The 27427-nt window shown below is 49.6% G+C and overlaps 1 protein-coding gene across 3 annotated transcripts in view; it reads right to left on the reverse strand.

Annotated features, from left to right (window-relative positions):
• Slc2a9 (solute carrier family 2 member 9) overlaps positions 1-27427 on the reverse strand; it is a 141031-nt gene that overhangs the window by 35743 nt on the left and 77861 nt on the right. For all 3 annotated transcript variants that reach the window (XM_028882372.2, XM_037208896.1, XM_028882371.2), the window contains 3 exons: positions 19808-19995; positions 10519-10629; positions 465-566 (listed from right to left, as the gene is read on the reverse strand). In XM_028882372.2, coding sequence (XP_028738205.1) covers positions 465-566; positions 10519-10629; positions 19808-19995 — 401 coding nt within the window. The remainder of the gene's footprint in view (positions 1-464; positions 567-10518; positions 10630-19807; positions 19996-27427) is intronic.

Here is a 27427-nt window from a genome sequence, read left to right on the forward strand (position 1 = left end):
ACAACTTTCCTTTGTAGAGCTCGGGCCCAAGAGGAGCCAGTAGAGTGGTAAGTGGAAAAGCCAGGATTCCAGGTCACGGAATCCAGGTGACAGGGTAGTTACTGAGAAGTCACCTGACAGGCAGTGCTCAGCTTCCCTTACAAGGAGGGACACCTTAGGGGCATCTAACATAATCCCCCCAACACACACTCCAAAGAGTGGCTCAGGGAAGGGAAGCATCCTGCTCACTGCAACACAGTTCATCTGTGGCAGCGGTAGGGCCAGAAGTCAGGTGTCTTGTCTCCAAGTTCTAGGACCCATCCCCAGTGCCACTCAGGGCTCTGGAAGTGAAGCTCCATGGGAAATACGCCTCACAGGAGGGGTCTGTTGAGAGGCGAAGCCCACAAGCCCAAGGCTCCAAAGGGATGAAGCCAGAGCCAGCTCTCTGCTGATTCCCTTGAAGAGTGACACGCACAATGTCTCACCTGCAGGGTCAGTGTCACAGTGAGGGTCCCAAAGAAGAGGGCCATCAGCCCGAAGCCACCAATGAGGAGAGGTCTTCGTCCTAGGCGCTCTATGACCAGGCCCTAGTCGGAGAGAGCAAAGGAGGTGGGAAACACAGTTATTTCACTTTGAGCACAGTAACAAGGGACCACGGTCCTGGAAACTGATGGCGGAAGGCCACGGAAGACCTTGGAAGACCCAGAGAGGCTGTGGAAGGCTAGTTTCACACAGCGGGTGTGATCCAGGAGGACCACCTTACGCAGTTCCTGCAGCTGCAGCTGTGGACGTGTCCTTGGTCTCCCACTGACATTTCTGCCTGTCCAAAGGTGGGTAAAGGCAATGACCCTAAAATCTAATGACCATAGGCAAGTGCCAGAGCCAGGCAGGCTTGGGTTGATATCCTGGCTCTACCAGTGGACTTCCACTTGTGACTTTAGGTCCTCTGTGACAGGAAGATGAGCACTGTTACCTCCCCCGACCCATTCCCAAGGCATCTAAGAGGTTGAATGGGTTAGGTAAGGCACGGCTTGCTGTTTAATTAGGTGACTTCCCCTCCCCCTCCCCACTGTTTCACAAAGAAAGAGCATCAAGGATCAGAGAGGTGAAATAACCTGGAAGAGGCCACCCAGCAGAATGTGAGAGGGTGGAGAATTGAACCCACGGTGTTGTCAAGGCTCATGATTGAGCTCAGCAGGGAGAGGGTCGGCTGGAGCAAAGGCTTGGAGGTGGGAAGATTCCTATTGAGAGAGCCACCTCCTTTCGCCCTCTCCTGGTCTTCTTTCGAATATCCCCCGCCTCCCCAACCCCCAGCCCCCCCCCCCCCCCCACACACACACACACAATCTCCATGGGAGCCTGTAGTATTTGTTTTCTGAATCTGGCTTATTCTGCTTGACATAAATATCTAAAGTTCCATCCATTTTCCTACAAATGCCACGATTTCAATTTTCTTTGTGGCAGAACAATATTCCGTTGTGTGTATGCACCCTGTTTTCTTTATCCACTCGTCTGTTGGAAATGTTCCATTTCCTGGCTACTGTGAACAGAGCAGTGGTGGACACGGGTGAGCAGGAGTCTACGGTAGGCTGACTTAGAGTCCTTCGAGGGGAGGGCATTTTCAGTGGGACGGCGAGAGAAAAGGGGACAACAGAATTCCTGCAACAAGAAAGTGAAGGGGTCTGTTCAGAGGGGGTGGAAATCAACAAGAACAAATGAAGGGTGAAAATGCCCCACACAGATCGATCGATCAATCAGTCAATCAATCAATTAAAATCATCTGCTTCGGGTGAGCGGAAGTGGTGATGCTGTGGAGGGTCGTGAAGATGGAGCCTCAGGTGACAAGAGGGACAAGGCCCAGAAGTCTTGGAGTGTCACCGCAGGGACTCTGTGCCTTGATCCCCACTGGGGGCTGGAAGCTGTCTGGGAGGTGGGCCTTCTCTCCAGATGGATGGGGTCTGCAATCTAGGCACAGCACGAACTAGGGCATGAGTGGCATCTGCCATCTGAGGAATACAGCCCTGCAGGCCAGATGACAGCTCAGACCACCCAGCTCTGGGTGGCAGCCTAGGGCCAGGTCACCCAGGCATGACATTGTCCAGACAGGAGGGGCCTTCAGTGCATAGTCAGGCTTTTTTTCTGCAGACCCAGGCCTCCCAAACTCCGCCTCCTGAGAACCTAACCCAAGAGAATGGAGCAACAAAGATGTCCAGAGGGGCATGGGCCTGAAGACGGGTTGCCCTGGGCTCGAGTCCTGGCTCTGCCTCTCAGCCTTCCTTGCATGAAGGATGTATGACTAAGTGACTGAACTTCCCTGAGCCTGGGAAGTATGGATGGTAGTATCTCTGCAGGGTAGCTGTGAGATGAGAGGAAAGGCATGCTGGGCCTGAATTCCACTCAGGAGCAGCAGGGCCTGCCCACCAGAGCAGAAGCTGCAGCATGACTGATGGTTGGTCTAAGAACAGCCTGGGTGGCTGCTCTCACTCCTGCCTCTAAGTGGCCCCATGACCTTGAACATGAAGGCCAGCCCTTTCATGACTTCATTTCCTTTTGTGCGGCCATAGGATTAGTCTAGGTGACAGGAGTGGGGGATCATTTCTGAGCACCCACTGTTCCAGGCACAGCACCGAGTACAGTTCTGGTACTAATCATTTAATCCCCACAAACACCCCAGGAAATGGGCCTTGTTGGTCTCGTTATACAAGTGAAAACAAAACAAAACAAAACAAAACAAAACAAAGCAAAACAAAAAAACAAGCCATGACTTTGGGAACTTGGGCAAGGCACAGGGCTGATAAGTGATGCAGGGATGCCTACAGAATCTGTTCTGGTTCTGAAGATCTCAAGTTTCCCGAAGTAGAAACAGGCACAGCCCCCAGTTTGCAGCAGCCCATGGCCCCATCTTCACGTTCGATCGTTGAACACATAGAACACTGAGCAATCGCCAGATTGCCCTCCCCAGAAGTCCTCATATCACTGTTTCCCCAGAATCCAGAAGCACCCCCTGGCTGCCATGGGGCCCTTTGTGCTGATGGAGCGAGCAAAGCAGGTGTGCAGTGTGCATGGCAGGGCAGCGAAGACAGAGAAGAGAGGGCCAGTGAGCTCACTCTGTGGGAGGTGTGTGTGTGTGTGAGGGGGTGTGGGCCAGGGAAGGTCATGGAAGAAGTGAAGAGCAGAGCTTTGTGGGGAAAGAGGGTGGGGAGAGGCAATAAGGAGAGGGAAAGGTGGAGGGAGGAAGACAGAAGGAAGTGGGAGGGAGAGAGGGAGGGAGGGAGGGAGGGAAGGAGAGAGAGAGAGAGAGAGAGAGAGAGAGAGAGAGAGAGAGAGAGAGAGAGAGAGAGAGAGAGAGAGAGAGTTCCTAGGCCTTCGAAAGCTGGACCCATCAAAGGGGAGGCATTAGTGGGGCCACAGGGTCCTGGGCATCAGGAACAGAGCGCTGGGTCCCCATGACAAGAGTAAGTCAGAACCACCCAGGATCAGAGGCTCAGAGCAGTCTGGGGATGCCCCCACCAAGTCTCAGAGGGAATTAGCAGAAAGACACAGAAGTGGATGGGTGCTCTTCCACTTCAAAGCGCTTCTGAAAACCTGCATGCTTTCTCCTCATGAGAACTCAGTCTACAAGACCACCCATGGCCTCAGCTGTAAAATAAATACCAGAGGATCTGGGTAGAAAATACCTGGGATGAGGGAGATACCTCATACTAGGCCAGAGCCAGCGCCCACCCCCCACCCCAGTAGCTCAAGGTAATAACCAATTAAGGACAAAGCCTGAGACTTGTTCAGGCCTTCCCCAAAATGGAAAAACTGTAACTTTAAGCAGCCCCTGCTAGCACTAACCAAGTAGACTAATATGATTGCCACTCATGTAAGCCAATCATATCTGAGATGACCTAATTGTCCCTGAAACTCCCCTTAGCTGTGCTTAAAAGGAACCTGTGAACTTCTCTCAGGGTCACCATTTTGCCTTTGTGTTGGGTGTATGTCCCAAGTATGCGGGTACCTTTATTTTTGAGATAATAAACACTCTTGCTGATGGCATACAGGGATGGTGGTCTTCTGTGGGACTTCTCCAGGACCCTAACATTTACACAGAGAGTCTCTGTGGTTACAGTGGGCTGAACCTGCCTTGTGCTGTGAATCCAGGATTAAGCTGTATTACACTCAGATGTGACAATATGCTCCATTCTACATATGGACACATGCTGTTTATTCATATTCATGTTTTCAAACATTACCAAGTGCAGGGCCCTGAGCTAGATGTGAGAGAAGCTTCCTCAAGTGAGGTGAGCCAACCACAGTGTCGTCATTTGAAAGTGTGCCCTCAAATATGAGCTGGCTGAGAACCAATATTTTACACCATGACACCGATATTCAGGGCCTTTGTTGAGGAGGAGACATGCTTTCCCTGGGTCATTGAAGAAGCAGGAAGTTGAGCCAGCCTGAAGCTCCATGGCTCCTTGCATGGGAAAAGACAGAGCTCAGAAGGAGGTCTAGGAAGGCCCCCGAGGAGACAGCTTTCGGAGAGACTGGATTGAGGAACACTCCCCACCCACCCACCCCCACACCCAACACACTCAATCCTACCTGGTCAGGGCACGGGTGTGCTCCCTCCTCCAAGCCCTACCGAAGCTCAGCCTGTCCAAAGGTTTTAGAGTGACAGAGTATTCCTACTCTGGACTGAAGCTGCCAGGTGAGACACTAACTCAAGATGAACAGCTGCTCTTGAAGGGTACCGATGTCAGCTAGTAACCAACTGCCAGGCTTCCGGTGCTCTGAGAAACCCCTCTGGGGACTCTGAGCTCTAAGGTCTCCTCTGCAGCCACTGTCTCTCCCACAATGTGCTGGGACCTTTGAGCAGACAGCATGTTTATGTTTAGGGCTTTAAAAATCAATTTTACTGAGTTACAATTGTGTTCAATGAAGTGTCCTCATTTCAATTCTGCAGCTTAGTTATTCTTAACAAATTACATTTGTTTTATATTTATATTTATATTAGCGATTACCTATTACCCACAACTGCAACTGAGACATGGAAAATGCCCACCCCCACCAAATGTCCCCTATGTCCCTTCTCTCAGCCCCAGGCAGCCCCTGATCCACTTTCCAGCACTGGGTTTAGAATTTCATCAGTTTTAGAATTTCACACAGATCTTTGTAATGTTTTTGAGACCTGTCTTGTTTGTGATACACATGAATAGTTCTTTTTCATGCTTGAGCAATATTCCACTGGGTGGATAGACCACAACTGTTTTCTCCATACTCCTGTTGATAAACACTGGATTGCTTCCAGGTTTGGTCTTTCACATACAAAGCTGTTATGAACATCAACATATGAGTCTCTGTGTAGACATAGGTTTTGTTTCTCCTGGGTAAATACTTGTGAGTGGAATGGTGAGTGAATGGGTAACTGTCAAAAACATTCTCTGGAGGGGTAACATGACTTTAAACTCCTACCAACAGTGCGAAAGTTCCTGTTGTTCCACTTCCTTGGCAACACTTGGAATTATCAGGATTTAAATTTTATCTGTCCTCATGGTGAATGACAGGATCTTATTGTGCATCTTAACTTCCCTGACAGTACTGAGAACTTTTTCCTGTGCCTTTTGTCCTTTGAGACTCTTCCTTAGTAAAGATCTGTTCAAATATTTTCAGAGTGTAGTTCTTCTTGAGTTCTCGGTGCTCTTTACATATTCAGGACACGAGCTCCCTGTCAGATGTTTATACAGTCTCCCAGCCTGTGGCTCACCTTTTCATTTTCTCAGCAATGTCTCTTAAATAGTCACAAACTTAAATTCTGTTGAAATCCAATTTATTAATTAAAAATGGTCCATGATTGTGCATCTAATCTAAGAAACCTCTGCTTATCCCAATTTTATAAAATTTTCTCTTATATAACCTTCCTAGCGTATTAAATTGATTTTCTTTGCTGTTTAGATGCATGGTCCATTTCAAGGTGATTTTTTTGGGTACATGTTGTGATAAGAGTTCCTGGTGGATACATGGTTCAGGTGAGGTCTGGCACTCTAGTACCCTGTTCTACAATTTGGCCCTCTAAGCAAAACAGCTGCCATCTCCACCAGGTCAGATGTGCCTACTTGCAAGAGTCCATCAGAACTGGCACAGAACCTGTGGACTGATGAGGTTCCCTTAGATTAGGGGTGGGGTGGGGAGGGTCATGTCTGCAATTCTGCCCTATCTGTGTGTAAGCCTGGGGTCTTGGAATTCTAGAATGCATAGACTGGGGAGAGTATTGAAAAGGAACTCTGTCTAGGCAGCTTGGGGAAAGCTGCCATCCACGCTGGGTGGAGACTTTAGTTCAGCCACTCTGCCTCCTCACCCCCTGCCAGTAACCTCTCGCCCATGATCTGTAAGCAAGCCCCTCAACTCACTGGTTCCCCAGGGCAAATTCTGGTGTAGTTTATTGTTGAGGCCTTATAAGGATGGAGTAGACATTGTTTACATCTCCCCAGGAAAAGAGTTCTTCCCATATTTGTCAAGTGCCACTTTGGTGCTGACCCTTTGTGCATCTCTACCCATCCCAGCCACCTTGGCTCCAGAAGGATGGGAGCAGGAAATAGGACAGTGAGGGCTGAGCTCCCACAAGGAAGTCCAGGAATAAGGAAGCTTGCTTGAAAATTCAGTTTAAATGACAACTGTGTGCAAGAGACCCATTTACGTGTCTACAGCAAAAGCATGAGTGATTGCTGGGTTTGTGGTCCTAAGAGGAATAAGCTAAAACAGGCTTGAGATATTTCAACTAAAATGCAAAAGCAGAGATGGGAAGGTGGGGGCAATTGAGATATTAACCCCACGGCACTTCGCTGAGGCTTCTGGGACACTGGGTACAACATTCCTCAAGCATCCCGTCAGACGGGCAAGTGCCAGGAGCCTGGGAATCAATATTGGGAAAGACTCAGCCTGGGATTGGCAGAGAGCAGAGTAGCTTCTAAAACCAAAATCTCGCCTTCATGAAGGAATGAACTGCAAGGCAGTCATTGAAACAGTCAGATCTCCAAGAGCTAAGTAAGTACCTTGTCAGTTCTAATTCTCAGAACTGTCCAGCTCAGAGGAGGCTGCCAGCAGCCGCTGACACCTTCAGGGAGTGGGGTGGGGCCAACACAGATCTGTTTTTACCTGATGGAGTGTCTCCTCTGCTGACTTCCTCTACACTTGGTTCTCTGAACTAGGAACCAACAGCCAATGCATTCGTTTCCTTGGTAGCAGGAACAGCGCATTGCAGACAGAAGGGCTCAGACAGCAGGGATGGTCCTCATCTTTCTCAGCTGCAACTCCAAGATCAAGGCACTGGCAGAGCCTTACTCCCTGCGAGGGTAGAGGAGAGGGTCTGCCTCTGCCCCACCCCTACCTTCTGAGGGTCTGCCCCAGTCCCCCCTCTGCCTCCTGAGAGTCTGCCTCAGCCTCACCCCTGCCTTCTGAGGTCTGTCTTGGCCTTCTGCATTCTGGGATCCTTGTCATTTAGCATCCAGACTCCAGTATTCATGTGGTTGTCTCCCTGCATGTGTCTGTGCCCAAAATTTCCCTTTTTGTAAAGACATAATGAATTTGGGGGCTCAACCCACTCTATATGACCCAATCCTAACTTAACAACACCTGCAATGACCTGTCTCTAAATGGGGTCACATTGGGAGGGACTGGGGGTTTCAGCAGTTGAGTTTTAGGGAGTCATGTTACAAGTGAGAGGTCACTGAGTCTCCGTTGAACTGAGTGTGGTCCTCAGCAATACCTGTTGGGATGACTTGTTACACCACTACTGCCTACAGAGAAAGTGGGGGTCAGAAAAGCAGGTCGTCTGGCCTCAGCGTTACCCAGGTTGTGACCAGCAAAGGGCCAGGAGATCAGGAGACTCGTTGTTGCCCTGCTCCCCTCACCTTTATGCTCTGCATGTATTAGATCCAGTATCTCATACCATGGCCATGAGAACGCAGACTGTGACATTGAAATTGCAGGACCCCCGGGAAGTTTGGAAACCCTTAAAGATTTGTGTTTAGTTCAACATAGCGCAGACCCAAACTGTGCTGCCACAAACAAGAGCACATTACTGTGGATTCTGCCCCTGACTTTAAAAAGCAGAGCCCGTGCATCCTACCAGAGGCAGAGCTGGCTCCCCATGGCTCTGGGTCCACACAACCCCAGTTCCCCAGAGCCCCTGACCACACCATAGTGGACGGTCATCCTCATGGGTGAATGACACTCCCCGGAAGTTCACTCATCTGAATAGCACAGTTGAAGCCCCCCCCCCCCCACCAAAACAGCCTGGAAAAGCCAGCTGTTCTGAAAGATGGCAATTATTTACAGCCAGCAAGCTGCTGAGTGATGGCCGCTGCCCAAATTAACTGCAGATCAAAAGGACGAGAGAGCGCGTCTTTCTGTCTCAGTTTTATTACGCCTCAGAGCCATTTTAATAGACTGTCAAAAATCTCAGTGAAGAGAGTGGAAAAAATAATCAGGACGCCCTTTTATTGATAGGAAATTACCCCGAAGGGTTGGGTGAAGTTGTCTGAGTGGCCCTGAAAAGCAGGTCACACAAACTTTGCAAAGAGCAGAGGACTTGCTGAATGTTGAGTTTGGGGGAGGAGAAGGAGCAGCCATGGGCTTTGATTTTTGTTTCCATGACAACTCTTTCTTCCAGAGTTAAAGTATCTTGCTGTTACTTTAACAAGCAGCTTAAGCCAACTCAAAGGTAGCAGTTTATAGTAGGGGCAGCCAGAGGTCTAGAGCAGATCTCACAGGACAAAACTCACGGCATTTGGGGTGGAGACTCTGGGGAGGAAAAGACGCTGGCTTTCCAGGTTCCCAGAAGCCTCGAGGGTTCTGTACCCACACTCTTTCCTCATCTTCCAGGCCAGGCAGCAATGGTGCTCCCTAGATAAGCCTCACATTCTGACCTCATCTTTTGCTACTTCAAAGGTTCATTGCCTGCCCAGATAACCCCGGGCAACCTCCACTGCTCAAGGTCCTACTCCCATCTATGAAGATCCCTTTGACACAATCTCCTGGCCTATGACTTCAGACCTATGGGTCTTTGGAACCCATTAATTTTGCCTGCCACAGATTGTAGGGGATATCTGTTCTATGACCCTGAAGCGAAGCCCTAGAGATGTAGCAGGTAACTGCTCTACCTGCCTATGACCTTGAAGTACATGCCCCTGGGGTGTGGCCTCCCGGCTACCCTCAAGATCTGAGACACATGCGCGTACGCCGCCATTCTCTTCACTCCCTCGTGGGACTTGGATGCTGGGACAGTTTGAGGTGGAAGAACAGCGTGGGACCATGTCTCACCTTTTCCAGGACCCCACAACAATTCCTCTGTTCTGTTTTGTGAGTTTTCCTTTCTTAATAAATCCCTTTGCCCTTTAAGCAGACTCTGTGGATTTCTCGCTTTAACAGATGACAAGGGTTAAAAGCTAATTTTATAAATGTGCAAATCCATTAAGAGATGTATAGCAATTTCCCTAAGTGCAGCCTGCTGGTAAGTGGATGTCCCGGATGGGAGGTAGAGCTGTCCAGTTCTGAAGCTCAGTCATGAGCACACACACACACACACACACACACACACACACACACACACACACAAACACACACACACACACAATGTCTCTGCTATGTTCTCTGCAAGGATACAAGGACATGTAACGCAGCCTCACTTCAGGTGACAGGGTGTGAATCACCTGCCCACATAGAACGGTGGGCACCTGCTGAGCATGCACCATCCTCCAGCCCTGCCAGTCACTTAGTGACATTTGTTTACTTCCCAGCCTGTGCCTGTGAGGCAGGAACATGTCCTTATGTAAATGGGCAAAGTGAACCACAGAGAGTCACCTGTATCAGGAGAAGCAGAGCTGGCATGGGAACCCAGACCATCTCTGTTGTGAGTAGAAAATGGAACACAGGCTTTGGAGGACTGATACAACCTTCATCACCAAAGCAAATTCTCATACAGACTCTTTCCTGGCTACATGGTGCACCCCATTAAAGCCACTGGATCAGTAGTAGGAGGGAAGTCATGAAAAAAAGAATCTGCTGAAAAGTCAGCAGTGGGGTGGGGAAACCGGCCTGCTTGTGCTGACATCCCCCTGTTCTGTGGAGATCAGCAGGGGAGACCGAACACTCGAGCATCTCCTTCGAGGTCAGAGATGTCAGCTCATCCCTCTTTCATTTCTGAAGAACCCCACAGGTACCATGTGCCTATAGAGTGAAGCACAGACCACACTTCCACAAGAAGACAGATGTGAGCGCTTCTTCAAGAGAAGCCGCTAAGGCTCAGAGAAGTGGAGCACGCAGTCCAACATCACACCGTCAGAACTAGGCTTCAGTGTGCTTTTCATTGGAGACACAAAGCATGGAGACACAGAGAAGAAGAGCCTAGGTGGGTGAAGGGTCATGGAGCCTGAACCTCTCCCAAAGCCAGACAGCGTCCCATGACAAGGCCACCCTCATGAAGCAAGTCCTGTTAATCTCCCTGGGTGCCCGCATGCCACTTAGCCCTTGGGGCAATCTCAGGAGCCCTTGGTGACTTACAGAGAAGATGGCAGCTAGCGTCTCAATTCCACCAGTGCTCAGGGTGATGTATGGGATCTTGTCCTGAGGGATCCCAGCTTTCGAAAAGATGCTGTTGGTGTAGAACCAGATCTATAATGCAGAAAAGAACAGACAGGTCATCCAGAGACCTCAGCCTCCTCCCTAAGTTAGACAACGGTGTGAGGATCTCTCTGCACAGTGCCCCTGAGTCCAGGCTCACAGGGAAGCTGTGCCACATGGCCACATGGCTCCCCCTCTTTCCTCACTAACAGACTCCTGTGTTCCTGGGAGTGATGCCTGCCCCCCTGAGACACTGCTTCCTAGACTGCATTGCAGTTAGGAGGGTAGCAACAGAAATATGGGTGGGGGTGGCAGGAAGCTTCTTATTGTATTTTTACATCTATGTATTTATTTATTGTGGGGTGGGGCAGTGCATATGTACCTGTGTGTGTGTCAGGGGAGAGGAAGTCAGAAAAGAAGCTGTAGGAGTCAGTTCCCTCTTTCCATCATGTGGGGCCCAGGGACTGAATGCAGGTCAGACTCGGTAGTAAGAACCTTTACTGGATGAGCCATCTCACTGGCCGCCCTCCTCTCCCTCCAGCCCCTCCTCTTCCTCCTCTTCTTTTAAAGAAACTTTATCAAAGGAGTATGCTCTCAAGTTCATTTGATTTGATTTTGGCCTACTTTTCTTTCTGTGGTCAGGGTGGTGAGATGTGATGGTTGGAGCCTCAGCAGCCCTCTTGGGTCATTAACTAACCTGGGATAAGCATGCTTTGTGAGAATCAAAAACTGTTTCTACCCCACAGAACATTTTACTACCACCCACTAGGAACTGCTATGATAAGTCTACCACAGTACATATGGTACAAATGATGCTCCTGAGGTCTGTGTACACGTACAGTCAGGACCAAAGGAAACTCCGATTCCCCAATCTCCCAAAGGCAGTCCATATATTCAGAAATGAGCTCAACCTGGACTGTGGAAGGGTCTCTGGCTGTGAGATAAAAGCCAGCATTCCTCAGGAGCTTGTGAGGTTGGTTCCCATCTACCAAAAGGAGTTGTTTCCCTTACCTCAGCATAAGAGACATATGGCTACCTGAAGTACCTATTAGCATATCAAGGTCCATGCTAGCCTCCTGGCTCCCTCAGTATCACAGGTACCTGTTACACATTTCAAAGTCCAAGCTAGCATTCTGCCCTTTCCATCTCCTCCTCTACCCTTAACTCCCTCCAGCTCATGGGCTTCTCGCCCCTGCCAAGAGTCATGGCAACATACAGCAGATGGCAATTAATAATTCAGGTGTCAACCCACCAGGTGAGTGATTCTCTGATGGAGGAACCTCATTCAAACAAGGCTTACAAGGCCACAGACTCCAAATATTGTTTGTTTCTGTCTGTAATTTTCTCATGTGCTACTATAATTCTTCCCTAAACAACTATGGGATTCTTCCCACAGCCTATTGGTAGTGTGTTTTCCACTATTTGGGTACATTTATTTCTGTGGATTGACAGGAAGATTATTTCTTCTTAAACTCTAATTTTGATGAATGAAAATATGTTTTCATAGCTAGGCCCATTTTTCCAGGAAAACTAGACCCATTGTTCCACAAAAACTGTGAGAAACTTAGAAACCCATTTTATATCATAGCTCAGGCTGACATAGGAAAATAACATTATTCTCAGCTACAAAGATAGCCTTAACACAATTAGCTGATTTAAAGCCTCAAAGTAAACTCAGATTAGACCAGGTGCCTTGAAAGGTGTCTTGCTAATGCATTATAAGATAAACCTTCCCAGAAAATGCACAAGGACAGAGTTGCCAGCTTTTTGATTTGTTGAACCACGGTTATTAGGCACAAAGCAACTTTATCATGGTGCCAGCTCCTCTCTTGCCAAGTCTGGCCAATAACATAGACCAGTGATTAACTCCCTGCACAAATTCTTCGGCAGTTAACTCTCTGCACACAAACTCCCAATCTCAGTTTTATGATACAAGACTCAAGGTTCAGCTAGAGGACAATCTAACTTCTTAGCCCTGAGAGAAAGCTACAAGTTTCCTTTTTTTGGTCTAAAGTTGCACACAGGATAGAAGAATATGTTTTAAGATTTGGGATGCTTTAAATGTCACTGTCCCTCAGCCTTCACTTTACAGCCTGCACACCAGGGAACTTCCCGAGGTTAATCCCTCCCAGCCATGCTGGTTGCAGTCCGCATTTCCCTCTCAAAGTAAGCACTCCAAGTCTGAGAGAAACTGACACCTTTACTATTGTTACCACAAAATGTTAGTTTAAAATGTTTATTGCATTTAGAAATATAGAATATAATGTACAATTTTTCTATTTTTCGTAGACCCCCCCCATTAGGTTAGCTTTATAATTCCTCTAATATCCTTTATAGGCTATCTCCTTAGTAAGATAACAGAATGCCCAGGTCTTCCTTTACAGGTGCAGCTGCCCCACTAATTAGGAAGCTGAGAGATTTATAATATGTGTGTTATCAGAATGACTTTGCTTCTTATCATTTACTTAAGAAAGGAAATGTAAACTTCAAATGAAACTTTTATTGCCTGAAGAATTTCTGTTCTCTCTCTCTCTCTCTTTCTCTTTATCTCTCTCTCTCTCTCTCTCTCTCTCTCTCTCTCTCTCTCTCTCTCTCTCTCTCTCTGTGTGTGTGTGTGTGTGTAGAACAAAAGGATTTGAATTTGACTTGAAAAAATGAAGAACATGACCATCAGAATGCGTATGAGTCTTATTCCATTTCTAAGGCCCTCAGACAGAAAATTTTTTTTAAGCCTCGCTACTCTGCGGCATTTTCTTTCTAACCCTGGAGCAGCTTGGAAGCTGGTCTTTCAGACTGCAATACCTCCCCACAGCTACCCATCCTTCTTATAACCCAGCTAGGCTCACTACTCCCTCTCTTACTCCTCTTACTCTCTCTCTGCTCTGTTCTCTATCTCTTGCTATCCCTCTATCTCCACTATTTTCTCCCACGCTCCTGATACCCCAGGCCTAGCTATACCCAGTCCCCTCCTTTCTCCCTCTGCTCTGGACTCTTCCAGATGCCTCTGGCTGTTCTCTCTCTCTCTCTCTCTCTCTCTCTCTCTCTCTCTCTCTCTCTCTCTCTCTCTCTCTCAAATCTACACTAAGAACCTTTAATCATATGGAGCAGTTGTCGGCAGCTTCTTCACAGAAACATTGGGACGTTGGTATCTCTTGGCAGAGCCACTGATGCCCACAACTCAGGCACAACACTGGCTGCCCTGCTCCAGTGCTTGTGTGAGGAAGCCCTTGTTTCTAAACCTATCTCGTTACAAACAGTTGTTTGAGAAGCTATTCATTCTCCCATGTTAGGGAAAATCAGGACTGACCTGTATCCAACAGCTGGTTAGGTTTGCAGGGACAGGTAATTCTTTATAGGGTCTCCTGCACACCCAGAGATACAATTCAAATGAGTTACGTTCCTGATCCTTGGCATCAATTGGCAGAGATGGGTTTTAATGCTCCCTTGAAGCAAGCAGCCACTGCCCTGGGTTATCTGCCTCCCATTTGAGTAGGTGGAAGAGGTAGGACTTCAGGCTATTGGTATGAGCCTTGCTACCTTTTTTGCAGGGCACAGGGGCTGTCCCTCACTAGCCCACCAGTTCTTGTGCATTTGAGGCCATCTATCATTCCCAACCCTCAGTGTCCCCTTTGGATAGCCATGGTCCCCCAGACCCAGTCACGGCTGGATTGCAGACTTGGTTAAGAGTATTATTTATTGTCATCCCAGCTCACTGGTTTTCAGTACCACCACACTCTCTCTTTCCACTCACAGGGAGGCAGAGCTTCCAGCCCCCACCCACACTTGGTATATATTTTCCTGCAGAAGCTGTTCTCCAGCTCCATGTCATCTCAGCTCAGGGCCTCTCATTTGCCCCTCCGGGTTTCATGATCCTTTCCTTCCCTAGTTTCCTTTCTCCCTGCAGTGGCGCAGCTGTGGACATCCTCAGCAGGTTGGAAGTCAGTGGTGAGGGTCATTGTGTATGCCATGCTGTGTTCATTGTAGTGAGGAAGGCTGAGCCATCTTGCTGAATGCATCTAGACATCACTAGGCAGGAGTTGCCCTTCACTCCCTGCCCCCTAGCCCCAGCCTGGAGCCTGTGAAGTCTGTAGGGGTAGCCTGCCCCATTCTGCCAGATCCATGTAGCACCCTGCCCCCACACCTCATTTCAAGGAGCGGGAGGTGACTGCCTTTGCTTGGACCTCTGTGTGAACTGAAGGTGATATGATCTGGCAGTTTCAGGGCCTTGTGACAGGAAGGAGGAAGCACCTGGAACACTCAGAGTCACAGAGCCATGGAGCCAGGGCTGGCCCCACCCCACCTCACCAAGTCAGGAGGAGCAACTACACTCACCACCCCTTTTGCAGGTTGCCCCAGGTTCCCTACTGCAGTGGTGCTAACATGCTGAAGCATCCAGGAAAAGCCTTCATATAACAAACAACAGGCACCTTCTAGATGGTTCCGTCTCTCCCTGGAAATATGCAGACTCATCGGATAAAAAGAGCTTCTGTTGTCAGTCTGTGTCGGAGGCATCTGTGAGGCCATCCTCCTTGGGGATGGATCCTTAAGGAGCCCCAGCAGGAACAGCGCTGGCCTCTCTCTGAGTCTCCGTTTCAATTGTCCAAATGCCTCGCTTTCAGCTGCTGGTGCGGTGTTTTGATGAGGCAGTGTGTTATGCCACCATTCTAGCCCTTCACACTGTGAGAAGACTGAGGAGAAAGCAAGAGCCTCACCCCACACAACGACACGGGAGTGGAGAGGTGCCCTCCCCGGGAACCCACTCTCTTCACAGTACGTGACATGATTCAGATCCCTCTACTGTCACCTAGGGCTCCTCTGTCTACTCTTGGCTGTAAACACCGTGGCCATGGGCTAAGAGATGCGGTCTGACCTTCTTTGCCAACATGTGCCGATGTCTGCCTTATCTTTGTCCCGTGTATTAGTGACTTTTCTGGTGGTGACCAAGCTGACAAGAAGTAACTTAAGTGGATGGTTTTTGTTCTGTCTGGGCTCACGATGTGAGAGGGTACAGTGTGTCATGGCGGGATTCATGGAGGTGAGACTCCACACAGTCTCACAGACCAAGAAGTAGAGAGCAAATAGGAACCCGGACTGTGACCCCTGAGACCTGTCCCACCGGGACACACTTCCAACCTGCTCATCTCCATTTTCTAAGCTGTCCACAGCATCCCTGAACAGCACCACCACCTGGGGACCATGTGCCCTAACACATGACCCTGTGGGGGACAGTCCATGTTCAGACTACAACACCCAGAGCAAGACAATGCTGACCTGGACATGCTTGCTGGACATGGTGATCAGAACCATGGTCTGGGAATCTTAGTTTACACAGCAAATCTGACTCTAAACATGGTTCAGGTTTTTCTGGATCACCTGAGAGAGCTATGGATGCGATCTCTCCTTATAGAGGGGAAATGGGGAGGCAGAGTTGGTCAGAGACGCAGGGGAGGGAGAGACATTCAAACCTACTGTATTGCTAAATGCTGCTAACTCTGAAGATGGAGGAGGAGGCCACAAGCCAAGGAGAGGAGGCAGCTCCTAGAAAACTAGGAAAACAGAGGAATGGCTTTTCTCCTGGTGTGTCCAGGAGGAGTATGGCTTGATTTGATGTGAGGACCTCTGACCTCCTGAGCTGTACGATGGCAAGTGGTCTGAAGCCTGTGACTGTTAGTGCTGTGGTTTATTTTTGTCCAGCGGTGACAAGAAATGGATACACCAGAGGGATGTAATTCATTTATATTATGCTCTCCCCAGGGATGGGTTCTTTCCACAGACTGATCTATGGCTCTGCTTTGAGGCTTAGGCTTGCTCATGTATTAAGCATTTTCTGAGTGCTTGCCTGGGCTTCATCCCTGCTGGGCGGAACCTACTTGCTTTTTCTCTGTGTGTCATGCTCAGGTCCTTATCCAGGTCAAAGCTTGGGTGCTTTTTCCTGACCCCATCCTGTGCTCTCAATAGCTGTGCAATGAAACACCAGGCTAGGCTTCAGGCCAGGATGTGCAGAGACTAAGGGTGCCTTGGGACTAAACCAGCTAAAATAGGCAGGGTTTGAAAACGGCCACACACAGGACAGACACAAGGGAGAATTGTTACCAGGTTGAAGCCCTGACCCATAAAACGCCTTTGGTGAGTGTCCTCAGCTCAGACATTAGACAGTCTGTCCCATTCCTTGTATGTTGACTGCGTGCGTGCGTGCGTGCATGTGTGTGTGTGTGTGTGTGTGTGTGTGTGTGTGTGTGTGTGTGTGTGTAGATCTGAGGTCAACCTCAGGTGTCATTCCAGGTGTATCCACCCTGTCCTCTCACTAGCTTGGGCTTGCTGATTGCTAGGTGGCTGGCCACTGAGTCCCGGGTCCCCTTGTCTGTCTCCCAGTGCTGGGATTACAGGCATGCGCCACCATATTAGCCTTTTGAATGTAGGTTCTGGAGATGGACGTCAGGTCCTCATGCACACAGTAAGCGCTTTACCAACGGGGCCCTCTCCCTATCTCTTAGTTCCTTCTTAGAGATTCCCTTTGTACTGAGAGGAGGGAGAGGAGAGGGGTGGGTAAGGGAGTGGAGTAACACCCTCAAGGTCCTTTAGCATCACTTGATCTTATTTTTAAAATAGCTGATCTTAGAGGCCACACGGCTGGGCAATGCGCTGTTAGTCTCCTGCTAGCTTGGCTGCAGATAACATTGCTGATGTGTAAGTCACGATGAGAACACCTGCTCAGGGTGCTTTGCAGACTGGCATCAAATTCCCAACCCTTCTGCCTCAGCGTCTGGAGTTTCCAGATCAGTGTGCTCCATCAGACCAGCTCTCCTTTGCAGGAATGTGACGCTGCTTTCACTGAAAATGCTGAGTCCTGACTCAAGCCTGTCCCATAGGTGACTGAAAGGAGACAAATGGCAGGTCCACCCAACGTGATAACTAAAGGCTGGTAACTCAGCATTGGCACAATCTGAAGAACGTGGAAGCCAGCAGGGACTCGGGCATCAGTGGCCTGAGCAGTACATAAGGTCTATTTAATAGAGTGGTTCTCAGCCAGGGCAACTTGACCTCCAGGGCTGCAGCTGGACAGGGGCCAAGGATGACACTGAACATCATGTAACTTCAGGATGGTGGTTTCCAGCCTCAGGTGTAAACAGTTTGTGGGGTTGAGAAGCCCTGGCCTGGTGCAGGTGCTGGGGACTTAGAGGAGGGAGCAGGTGTGACTTGGCAGGGCCAGCACCATGCTCCCTGGACCTTGAGCTACCTGTAAGATACAATGTCTTCTCATATAAGAAGTCCTATATACCCTGTATGACTTCTTGGGAACCAATGGGAAGGTGACTGGCTGTATTGACCAGTGTCTCCCAATTGACAGACCATAGTCATCTAAGTGACGGACAACACACTTTTTAAAGCTACCTACTGTTTTTGTCTGGGTTAGTTCTTGGCCATGGCCTCTGCGGTATGGATGAGAAAGCTGCAGTTCAGAGGAGGGCCTGGACCCAAGTCGGTGTGTCAGGCTTGCTGCTGGCATTTACCACCAACCAGCACGTGTGTCCCTTGGTCTATAAACTGAGAGAAGCATTGCTCTGTGGCTGCCTATGGGTGTGGTGGGGACAGCATGAGAGACACATTTGGAGTACCCTGAGGGGGCATGGAGGTCCCTCACTGCTTAGGGCTTACATACCTAGAACTTGGGATTCAGACAGTTTGGTGCCCAAATCTCCTTTCCGCGGCTTCTAGCAAGGAACCTCTGGGGAAATGCCTCAGTACCTCTGTGCTTAACAGCGGGGCCTGAAGGACAGCTCTGGGCCCCACAAGGTGCTATGTGTGCACCTGATCAGGAGCACAACTGAGTGCATAAAGTCAGGCCAGGGGGAGCAGATGGCCCAGGTTGCTTGCTATAGGTACATGGTGACAGCGAGGTGGGAAGCCAGGCCTCTGACTTAGTCCAAAGCACTTTGTCCTGTGTCAGGGAAAGCGTGTGAGCCGGGAAGGTAGAAACAGTCACCACCCCGCAGCCCACCAGATAGATTTTTCTGGCACACCTCTGTGCAGTGGGGCTTGAAGACACACTGGCAGAATTCATCTGTTATATAGGATCCGCAGGGAAATTAGGTCCTGGTGGAGGAGAAGGTCTGCCCAGCAATGTCATGGCTCTCCATCTAACTGCCTCATTAAGCATGAACCTCACATGTCCTTAAGACTCTAAGTATGAACCTTAGGAAACAGTGCATCCTTCCTCTCCCTTCAGAACAAGGAGGGTCTGATATACCTGACCTTGAACTTGCCTGAGGGAGAAAAAAAACGGCAGAACCGGCCATGGCCGCTCTGGACCTAGACTGAGCTCTTAACTCTCCGCTCCACATTGTTCTCTCTTAACCAGACCAAGGCAAAAAAGCAAGAATGGCTAAGGAAGAAGTGACCTCATTTTATACCAGAGTTTCCGAAAATAGAATCTGGAGATGTTGACATTAGGCAGAATGTGTGGCTGCAGTCTTCCTGGACAGGAGCTCCAAGGCCACTCCCTCTCCCACCTGAACACTATCCCACACAATAGCAGGGGGTGCTAGACTCTTGTGGAGCAGGTATAAAGGCTGAGGTCCATCATCTGGGCTCCCTGGGCCCTCCCCACAGCTCCCCTTCCCTGCCTCTGTTAAATGCTCTCGGTGCTGTGTGCCTGCAAGCCTGTCTGCATCCCTTGGTGGATGGACAGCTGACCACATCCCAAGGTGAGGCATCCCACTTGGTTCCCCAGAAGCAACCACACTCAGCTTCCTCACTTCTCAGATTTGGGGATTTTTGCCTTCTGGAATGTTGAAGAGAGCTAGAAGCTTGGAGACTCCAGAGAGGGCTCAGCTTAGACTCCGATAAGATGAAGCCAGCACCACCAAGATCGCTTCTATTTAAATCATTTTGGTCCGCTGTCCCTTTGACTTCCTGTGTCTGTTTATTGAGAGCTGTGATACCCTATTTCCAGGAACACACAGTAGGACAACAGGTATTAGTGCAAGGGACAATTGTGCTGGCTGTGTGGATAAGTCCTCTCCATTCTATCCTATTCTACAGAGATGGGAACTGAGGACCAGCCAAGTTCTACAGATGTTCAAAGGCACAGCCTCAGTGGAGACTTCCAGAGCCAGGGTTTTGAAGTCAGACATCCAGGGCTCACATTCTGAGCCACCCCCATTCTGGCCTCCCTCCCTTTCTCTGTTGATGCTGGTGTGTAAATGTTGGGGAAGGAGAGTATACTCACCGCATTGAGTCCACATAGCTGGTAGCTGGCCATGGTGATGACAACGGTGATGACCTGCCAGCGGACAAAAGGCGCCCTCAGCAGCTCCAGCACCGACATCAGGCGGAGGTTCCTCTGCACACGGCTCTCGGCCAGTACCTCCTCCAGCTCTTGGGAGACATCTGCTTTGCCCAGAAATGTTTGGAAGGCTGCGAAGAAGGACCGACAGGGATTGGGATGTTGGCCCTCTAGGATGCTGGCCCTGAATGGGCCCCAATATCTGGACATACCCTTGTCAGGGGTCTTTGATCTCCTGGAGTCTATACCAAAACTGGGTTTGAAAATGGGGAGGTAGGGGCCCAGAGACGTGCACCAATTTTTCTGAGGTCACCAAGTGGGCTGAGAAAGAAGCTGGGTCTCTTAATTCCCCCCACCCCACACACACAGAAAAGCAGAGCATGCCCGGTGTTCAAACCATCTTCCGGGACAGTTGTCCCATTTACCTTCTATTTACAGTCCTGCCCCTCATGCTGGGGAAAAATTGCATAGCATCAAGCATGTCAAACCTTGCTTAGAGCTCTCCCACCAGAACTGCTCTTCCAGTGAAAATTCATTGAGCACCTCCTGTGTGCCTGGCCCATCCTCACTGGGTGTCTGGAGGTTGGCCACAAGTTTGCCAACCCCAACTTCGCTCTATGGGTGGAAGAGGATTGAACCTCATGACCCTCATTAGGACCCTTTTCACACGACCCTCTGGAATGTGAATGTCCGGGAGTGTAATAGGTCTCAAACGGGAGAGTGAAGAGCTACACGCTCTCTTGATGGATGTATTTCCAAGTCAAGCATTGCAAATTCCCAGCCGTTGGAGGAACTGTATTTTACCCCTTGTACAAGCAGACCCCTGAGATTCTAACAGCCAGATCACACCGCATGCATTCGGAGTGGAAGCCTGAATATTCATTGCTCTCAGTCTTCCCCCTACAGGGAGAGGCAGCAGCAGCGGAGGGCTCCTGTGGACAGTCCATTCCTGACACAGCAGGCAGTGTCCTTAATGACATGCCTCCTGCACCTCAGGCCTGTGAAATTGCTCTTTTGAAGCAGAAAAGTAAAGTGGCTAAGTCTACTCCAGATTTTCCAGGCGGCGAGCCCAGAAGGGCTTCAGCGGTACTGTGAGCGGCTTCCAAGTGTCTCTTTGGAAGATCTGATTTAATGGTTTTGCCAGCACTGATTGAGGGTGCAGGTGAGAAGTGGCTGGATCTTCACTGCACACTAACCCACTGGATTTTGAAATTGTCTTCCGAGTTCAAGATGTAACGTCCATGTCATAAAACAGGCCCAGAGTTTGTGAGCAGGAAAATATGGCCCTCACTTCCTTGATATCCATATTTCCATTACAAAATATGGGAAGCTTTATCTCCCCCGCTTTCACCTTGAAGTCCTCAGCCAAATTCAATGCACAGAGCTCATCATAATTTCCCTCCACAACCTCGTCCTTGCTGACATCTCCAGGGCCTGACTCTCTCTCCCTGCATTTTCTCTTCCCAGCATCCCCTCTTGCACTATTACTGATTCTCTAAGCCCCCCCCTCCCCAACACATACACCATCACCTGTCAGCACCAGGAGGTGCCTGGCAGAGAACAGGTGCCAGGGTGATGTTTGTTAGCATGGCTCAGATGGTAAATCTAGAACCTTCCGCCTGGCGGTGGTGGCACACACTTTTAATCCCAGCACTCAGGAGGCAGAGGCAGGCAGATCTCTGTGAGTTCGAGGCCAGCCTGGGCTACAGAGTGAGTTCTTGGAAAGACACAAAGCTACACAGAGAAACCCTGTCTCAGAAAAACTAAAAAAGAAAAAAGAAAAAACAAACAAACAAACAAACCACAAAACCAGCCTATATACTTGAAGTTTGGAGAGATGGCCCAGTGGTTAAGAGCACTGGCTGCTCTTCTAGAGGACCCGGGTTCAATTCCCAGCACCCACATAGCAGTTCACAACTGTCTATAATTCCAGTTCCAGGGGATCTGACACCCTCACACCAATGCACATAAAATAAAGTTTAAAAAAAATTTTTTTAGAACCTTCCCCCACAACAGGGATCTCCACTTTGGTACCAAGGACATCTTGGACTGAGTAGCTGCAGTGGGAGCATTGGTACATGGTAGGATGTTCGACACTGTCCCTGGATTCTACCCACAGTTGTGACGATCTAAAAGACCTCCGGATATCGCCAAGCACCTCCTGGGGTGAGGCAAAGAGTAAGAGGCTCCTTGCTCCTCCCAAAGGGACACACACACACACACACACACACACACACACACACACACGCACGCACGCATGCACGCACGCACGCATGCACACGCACACGCATGCACACACGCACACACGCACACGCACACACACATACGCACACCTATCCCACACTCTAGCATACCCTTTCCTCTGTTCCAGTATAGGGCAATCCTCAGGACCCTAACCACTGGGTTACCCTTTGCTCGCTAATTTTCGACTATGTTTGAGCTGCATAATCCCTGCTTTCTGTGATTGCTCTGAATGATGGCACTGATGCTGGGGCTTTGGTTTATTGGGGTTTGGGGTTTTTGCTATAGCAGGAGACCCTCTCCAACCAGAGATGTTTTTATGAGAATGACAACCTGGGGCTAAGCTGTATGGGGGGGGGGTACTGAAGGGTGCCCCAGGCAGCTAGAGGAAGGGAACTTTTAGCAGCTGAAGAACATCCTGGAATTTGAGCAATGCAGACATCCATGGACACATGTGCTCGTTGCTCTGTCTTCTTTGAAATTTCGGTGCCTGTCCACCTTCTTGTTCATCGAGCTTCAGCTCAGTCCCCATCTCCTCCAGAGAGGAACAAGCACAGGAATGCAGGCCTGGGCCTGGGGTTGGGGCGAGGCTCCAAGGACATCCCGGGCCTAAGCTCACGATGGGGGTGCAGTGGTTAGGCTTCACTGACCGTTTGATTGGGCTTAGGATCATCTAGGAGACAAACTTGTGGGCATGTCTGTGGGGAGTTTCTAGACTGACTTAACGTAAGGCAAGGAGACTCATTTAGCTGTGGGTGGCATCATCCATGAGCTGGAGTCCTGGACTCGATAAAAAGGAGAATCCCGGCCCTGGTCTCTCTTCTTCTTGACTGTAGATGTGGTGTGGCTCATGCTCCTGCCGCCGCCGTGGCTAGCACAGCTCCTGTTGTCCTCCCTCCCCTGACAGGATGGACTGTGCCCACCCAGCAGGAGCCCAAATAAGCCCTTCTTTCCTGAAGCTGCTTCCCGTCAGGTAGTTCGTCTAACTGATACAGAGGAAGAGACCAATATTTCTGGGAGCCCAGAAGGTGGCTGTCTGCTCTCAGAGCTGAGTTCACAGTAATAAAACCCAGCTCTCCAGTCCCATGATGTTGTGGGACTTTCCCTGAGGAGACCTAAAGAAATATCTCATCCAGATGGGTGGACAGTGGCAGACCAAAGAAAGGTCTTGGTTCAAGTCCAGCTTGCTGAACCAGCGAACTTATTGGGGCCATTTATAGGAACATGGGGCACTCAAAGGCAGAGTGGGATGCCACTGAGTTGCCCCTCTTCAGTGACTGTTTAACACTTACATAGTGAGACCAGAAGCACGGGACTCAAAGACAGCTCCACCACTGAGATGCCCCCCCTCAGTAACACTTACATAGTCAGACCAGGAACACAGGACGCAAGGTCAGCCCCACCACTGAGACACCCTTCCCCAGCAACTGATTAATACTTATATAGTTAAACTCTCAGGGGGATTTTCCTGAGGCCCTGACGAAGGTCTTGTAAGGGTCTCATGGGCCTCTCCCCTCCCTCCACAGTGGATTTAATGGATCTGAGCTCTCAGGAGGGCCATCATGGATGCTTTGCTTCAAGATGGTGGTGTCATGTCCAACTTGGGGAAACAGTACAGATACGCTGCTCAGCCTCATTCACCTACACCAGTGAGACTGACAAAGCCTGTCCCTTCTCCTTGTCGTCTGTCCCCTGTGTCACTGTGGCAGGTGCAGTCCACTGCCTCTTGCAGCTTACCGTAGCCCCTCTCCGGCAGGGCTGTCCCCGCCTAAGGCAGGGCTTGGTCCCCAGCAGTGAGCACCCATGGAGTGTCCTTGGCTAATGATGGAACAAGAACAACAAAGAAAAGCAGGACACCCGGATTGCTGGTGCCACACTGTCCCTGGAGCTGATGGGTTGCCAGGTGGGAGTGTTGTGGGGGTAAGGGGTAGAGCCCTGGTCACCACAGCTGAACCTGCCTCTGGATGAGCCCCAGCCACCAACTTCCCTTTTTTTTTCCAGCTTTCCTTCCCTGTCCCACTTCCTAGTTACCATCCTTACTCAAAGAAGGCCCAATATGCCCTCACAACCTGGGTCAGAGAACAGTTACCTGCTCTAAACGCCTTGTGATCACAGACACCTAGATACCACATCTCTGAGACTTTGCTGGTTCCAATTTTTTATTTTATGTATCATATTTTCTATTTAACTTTATGGCAGGATCTTACTATATAACCTAGGCTGGTCTCAAGCTCAAGAACTCCCTGCTCTAGCCTCATGAATAATGGAATTATAGCCATGTAACCCTGTGCCAGGATGCCTTTCATCTCTAGAGTCCAGGAACTCCTCCCTGCCCAAAGCTCAGGACTTCGGCATCTCCAGTGGGGTCACTCGTTTCCAAGGTCTCTTCTCCAAGGTGATCAGGCTGATGGCCTGTACGGGGGCCCTATCCCACAAATGCAGCTGAAGTTCTTAACTGGGGCACAGAGCGCTGTCTGAGCTCCCTCTTCCCTGCTGCTCTGGATGCTGCGCTGGAGAAGGCATTACCCCACTCTACAGACTTGCCTCTGTGCCTGGCCCATGTTGTTCCTTCTGTCTGGGACACCCATCACTTCGCCTGCCTGGAAGAGTCTCTTCTGAGGATGTGTTGAGCAGACATATCTCCCAGGAGGCCTCCTTGTCCCATCATAGCTACCCCATAACCTTTTCTCATCCGGCTTTCTTTGCCCCTGTGTCTGCCTCTCTGGGGGAACTTCTTTCAATCTTGACTAGGGTGATCTGTCTTCATGCTTGAAGTGTTTAATCCAATGAGTAATCTCCCCCGACAAAGGGACAATGTAGGGGACACTGCCATATGATGGAAAGGATGTGGGCCTGGGAGCCACGATGGCCTGGGCTTCACATCCTGCCCTGCCTCCCTTGTGTGACCCAGGACTAGTTAACCACTTCCTATCTGCTATACTTGATTCCATAAACTGAAATAATAAAGTCCAGCTATCAGGTTGTTTGGGGACTAAAGTCACTTTTACCCACAGAGGTGGGACACAATTGACGTTCAACAAATAATTATTTTCACTATCATTTGCTGTGGAGCTGTTTTGCATGCACGGTCCCCTGACATGTTCTGAATGAATGAATGAGCACAGAACTCCTGCTACAGGGAACAGGAAGCATGACAGAAATACAGATGTGGAGAGTGGCAGGAATGGGGGAAGTATGTTAAATGTCTACCAATTAAGTCAGCAAAGAAGCTTAGAGCTGGCCTGGCTTCCTCCTCACTGCTCTGCAGGCTGTGTCCTAACAGCCAATACGTTTGGGGATAAGTTCCCCATGACAGCTCACGAGGGGACTGAGAGTGAGCTTGCATGTCTTACAGGGTCTCTGAGAGCCATGCTGCTGCTATGAGCTCCATGCTAGCCCAGGGAACCCTGATGTGTTGGACTGTGTAGGGCCTCACCAGCCCTGTGGGTGCTCATTAGTACCAGCAGGAGCTCACTTTGTGGGAGACCACCACGGCCCTTGGCTGGACTCTGAATCCTGTGCCAAGAAGTCGGGAAGCAGCTTCCTGTCTTCAGCCTCTTTGAACAAATTCATATGTTCTCTCCTTCCTAGGGCCACACGCTTGCAGTCTGGAAGAAAGGACTCTGAAGGCTGTGGGGCAGGGTGCAGCTGCATCCTGGGAGATTAGAGCTAGAACAGTTCTGCTTTCCCAGACACCATGTTAGTCAGCTTTCAGGGTCCCTGGCCTGATCTCTCGTTCTAGTAAGTTCTAAGGATTGCCGGTCTCCTTTGGGAAATGAAGGAAGGGCTTCTTAATGAGAAAGTCTCTGAGCTAATTGGCAGAAACCGTAGCCTCATTCAGTCCATGCTCAGAACATTTCCTGAGTCACTGATTTGTTCCTAATGCTGTGCCATGTGCACATGGAGGATCAAAAGCTGCAGAGCCCAAGGAGGTGGTGTCCTTATTGCACAGTCATAAGATGTGTCCCCTATAGTGATTTGAATTCAAATGGCCTTCATAGGTTCCTGTTTAAATACTTCTTGGACCTGTTTGGGAAGGGTTAGGAGGTGTGGTTTTGTTAGAGGAACTGTATCACTGAGAACAGGCTTTGTGGTTTCAAAAGATTCATTCCCAGTTCACCTTCTGCCTCCTACTTGAAGATCAAGATGTGAACTCTCAGCCGTTTCTACCACTATGCCTTTGCTTGGCCATCATGGACCCTAACTCTCCCAAACTGTAAGCCCAATTAAAGGTTTTCTTCTATAAGCCTTGGTCATGGTGTTTCATCACAGCAATATAATTAATTAATAAATCCCACTGCCTAATCATGTCACATTTTCCCATGTGGGCTTAGAGTTATTTCTGTACTAGAAAAGGCTGCATGTTTCCTTGGCCCAAATGTTGGGTGAACACAGTTGGTGGATCAGGGTTGCATGCATATGCCACTCTCGGACTATGTCCCTACATGGCAGCGATGCCAGGTCTATGGATCAGGACCCACCCTTGGAACCTTATTTCACTTCATTACCTCCTTACATGTCCATCTGCAGGCACAGCCACTCTGTAGGCTTGGAGCCCTGTGGTGAATTGGGGGACACATAGTTCAGTCTGTGGCACCTGCTGGAGTTCTTTTCCATTGCTGTCATGGATTTCTGAGTCCCCACATCCTGCCAGGCCAAGTCTGGGTCAGACTTTCAGCCCTGAGCTCTTCCAGATCAATGAAGTGGTGTCTGGAGCTATGGGTGTGCCTCACAAACAGAGCTGAAGTCAATCACAGCCCAATGCTGCATTTCAAACATCCCCCATAACAGAACCCTGTATTTAAAACACAGAGAGCTGGGGCCATCCCAGAATGCTGCCCCTTAGCTGTGGGGCCTGGAAAAATCATCCCTGCCTCGAGCCTTCTTCCTCAGGCTTGATGCAATGGCCAAGGCAATGACTTGGTGTCTGCAAAGCTCACTCATGTCTATGGCCTGACTGTGCAAACATATGAGATACACACACACACACACACACACACACACACACACACACACACACACACCAGGGTTGTGGTGGTTCATCTCCTCTGTCAGCTTCTCTAGATTTAGAATCACCTAGGGGCACACTTCTGGATGTGTCCTTGAGGATGTTTCCTGAGAGGTTTATCTAAGGAGGGAAGACCTACCCTGAGTGTGGATGGTACCTACCGTCCTATGGCTTAGGACCCCAGACAGAAGGAAAGGGAGAAGTGGAGAAAGAGAAGTGAGCATCGACATTCATGTCTCTCTGCTTCCTGGTGCCCAGAGATGTGAGAAGCAGCCTCATGTTCCTGTCACATGCCTTCCCTGCCATGATGGACT

Source organism: Peromyscus leucopus, chromosome 10 (assembly GCF_004664715.2).
Source record: "Peromyscus leucopus breed LL Stock chromosome 10, UCI_PerLeu_2.1, whole genome shotgun sequence".
NCBI lineage: Eukaryota > Metazoa > Chordata > Mammalia > Rodentia > Cricetidae > Peromyscus > Peromyscus leucopus.